We start from the raw sequence: 2,640 nt of genomic DNA on the forward strand, positions 1-2,640 counted from the left end.
ATTATTCTAAATATTATTAACTTAATAGTATTTAAAAAACATGGTAAGTTATCTTAACAAAACAACATTAGGTGAAAAGAGATAGCCTAGCCGTCAAGTTCAAAACATTCTTTGTAAATATATTTATTCCTTTGCATGTCCATTGATATACTTGTTTTTTTCATATACAAGACTCTGTATATGTTTAGAGCAATATAAGTCTTTTTACCATTTATTTCATTGAGATGATCATTGTTTAACTTACAACTTTACCCTACTTATTAATGGCTGAGTTCAATTTTGAGGTCTAAATACCTCATGAAGAGCATCAATATACAAGTCCATAACATAAGACTAGAGAAAGATAAGTTTGGACTGGACTGTTTAATGGTTTAGTAAAAATAATCCCCCATAAATACACTCAATGAATACATAAACACGAATAAAAATAACTTTACAACTTATTTTTTAAAACCAAATGAAATGCAAAATAATCCATCCACATAAATTAGTTAATGTAATTCTAGTTTTGTCCATTTTATTAAACACCAAGACCAATGGGATGAGGCAATTGTTTCTTGAAGTGGATTGGTGTAGATCTAAGCCAACTTCTCCCCCCAATCATGGTCTTATTCACAAAAGGTGCACACTCATCACGTGATAACTCACGTGACCATCCAACCCTCTTTGATCTATCTGCCCCTGGACCATAACACTTGTATTCTCCATAATACACCGTTCTAAAAAAACAAGATTCACTAATCAATCACATTGTTTTAACTTTTTAATTATCAAAATTCAAAAATAGGGCACTTTAAGATAAAGTGTGCACCTTTGTTTGCTTGGATCATCCCAATCAATCCATCCCTGAGGTGATACTGTATCTGACATAAAAGTCTGTGCAAATATGACACGTGAGTATGGACCCCACGGCCTTCCGAGAACCGTCCCACCAACCAAACCCGTTATTTTACAACCCACGAATGTTAATCCCGTATTCTCTAAAGGTGAATTCCGATGTTGAGCTGTTATTACTCCAAAACTTTTAGCCACCGAATGTAAATGGCAACCCTGCAATACATATGACATGATGACGTGACAAAATATATAATTTTTTGTTATGAAATAAGGTGTATCAATTTGAAATGCGCATTGAAATAGTGGATCATGAACTTACTTCAAAAATAGAAGCAGCATTTCCACAAATGAAATCAACAGCACCTTCGATGTAGCAATCGTTGTAGTAATGTCTACCAGAATCATCAAGCAAAGTGTCTTGGTAAGAGATAATTCGGCACCCATAAAATGCAGCCCGATCTGCTGATACTCTCAATGCAATACCTTTCCCGCTAGTCCCAAATGTGTTCTGCAAAATTTGAATCATTATCAGATCAATCGAAACTAGTTTGCAAATGGCGATGTTAAGGTATGAGAGGGGTAGAGAGTACTTGAATTGTGAGATATCTTGCAATGAAATCAGAAGCCATTACAGATACTGTTGGAGAATCGAATATGTCTCCACCGTCGTTCCATGTGATAATGGTGTTGTTGGCATCCGTACCACTCAAAGTTATGAAGGGTTTATCCGCCGCGACAGCGATTTTCTCTCTGATCAAACCAAAAATTCAATCAAATGAAATGTAAATATAATTCAACTGAAAGTGGAGTATGAGATACCTGTATGTTCCTGGTTTGATCGAAATGTAAATAAGCTGGGAGTTATTAGAAGCAACCGCATCAATGGCTTTCTGTATCGTTGTATAGTCACCTTGTCCTGATTGATCTACAACTATCAAAATCGCATCCGTAGTAGAAAATGGAACCGCCATTGACGACAACGATCCAGAGCAAACATTCAGAAGCAAAATCAACGGATAAACGATAACTATATACGTGACGAAGCCCATGTGAATTCAGATCCGATATAGTAGATGTATTAATCAAGCGAAAACAGACCAAACCCACTCCTTTTCGCTAGATTGCAGGCTAATTAAAGGGGTAAAATACTAAAATTTTGAGTTAAAAATGAATGTCAACTGAAACTTGAGCCGATTTCTTGCAGTTACAGCTGGGTTTTCTCTGAAATTCATGAGTAAATGAATGACGGCGAGGGGAGGATTTTTCTAACCTAATTTTACAAAATTGAATGAAGAAATAAATGATTCGATTGAAATCTACACTACACGCAACTTGATGATGAAGAAGAAGGGTGAGTTGCAAACTTGCAATGCATGTGATGTGGGGGAGTGGGGCGGAGAGAACACGGAACGTGTAATGATTTTGAAAATTGCTTACTTTCCCGCATTCTCTTTGCTGTGTGCCAGCCCTATTTTATGAAACATGCTTCCTCCCAAAAACAGTAAATTACAAAAATAGGGGTAAGCCAAATGGACCAAAAACGGTCCGGAACCGTTTACTTGAATCAAGAACCGGATCGTATAGCCTATATAAGTGCTGGTCTCGGTTTAATTACCCGGTTGGAACAGGTACAAGTACCAATGCAGTAAGTACAAGTTGCTAAAGCTCTTTGTGTTAAATGATATAGTCGATGAAAATGGTGTCCGTTTTGTGATATTACCCGTGTCAATTTCGATCTTAAAATAGCATGTCTGACCTGTAAAATCATAGTAACAAATAGTCAAATACTATGTGATGGGAGTT

The 2,640-nt window shown here is 36.4% G+C and overlaps 1 protein-coding gene across 1 annotated transcript; it reads right to left on the reverse strand.

Moving 5' to 3' along the window:
• Window positions 1–428: 428 nt before the first annotated feature.
• PE11 (pectinesterase 11) lies at window positions 429–2,295 on the reverse strand. The gene is made up of 5 exons (XM_078957126.1): window positions 1,657–2,295; window positions 1,428–1,587; window positions 1,157–1,345; window positions 812–1,050; window positions 429–719 (listed from the first exon to the last, which is right to left on the reverse strand). Exons 1-5 carry the CDS (start codon window positions 1,884–1,886, stop codon window positions 521–523), a joined length of 1,017 nt encoding a protein of 338 aa, XP_078813252.1. The 5' UTR covers window positions 1,887–2,295; the 3' UTR covers window positions 429–520.
• Window positions 2,296–2,640: the final 345 nt, after the last annotated feature.

This window comes from Lactuca saligna, chromosome 5 (genome assembly GCF_052625555.1).
Source record: "Lactuca saligna cultivar CGN05327 chromosome 5, ASM5262555v1, whole genome shotgun sequence".
Lineage (NCBI taxonomy): Eukaryota > Viridiplantae > Streptophyta > Magnoliopsida > Asterales > Asteraceae > Lactuca > Lactuca saligna.

Coding starts and splice junctions, on each gene's coding strand:
- PE11 (XM_078957126.1), bottom strand. CDS start 1,886: ATGGGCTTCGTCACGTATATAGTTATCGTTTATCCGTTGATTTTGCTT. Junction 1,051..1,156: donor ATGCTGCTTCTATTTTTGAA/GTAAGTTCATGA, acceptor TATGTATTGCAG/GGTTGCCATTTACATTCGGT. Junction 720..811: donor GATGATCCAAGCAAACAAAG/GTGCACACTTTA, acceptor TTGTTTTTTTAG/AACGGTGTATTATGGAGAAT.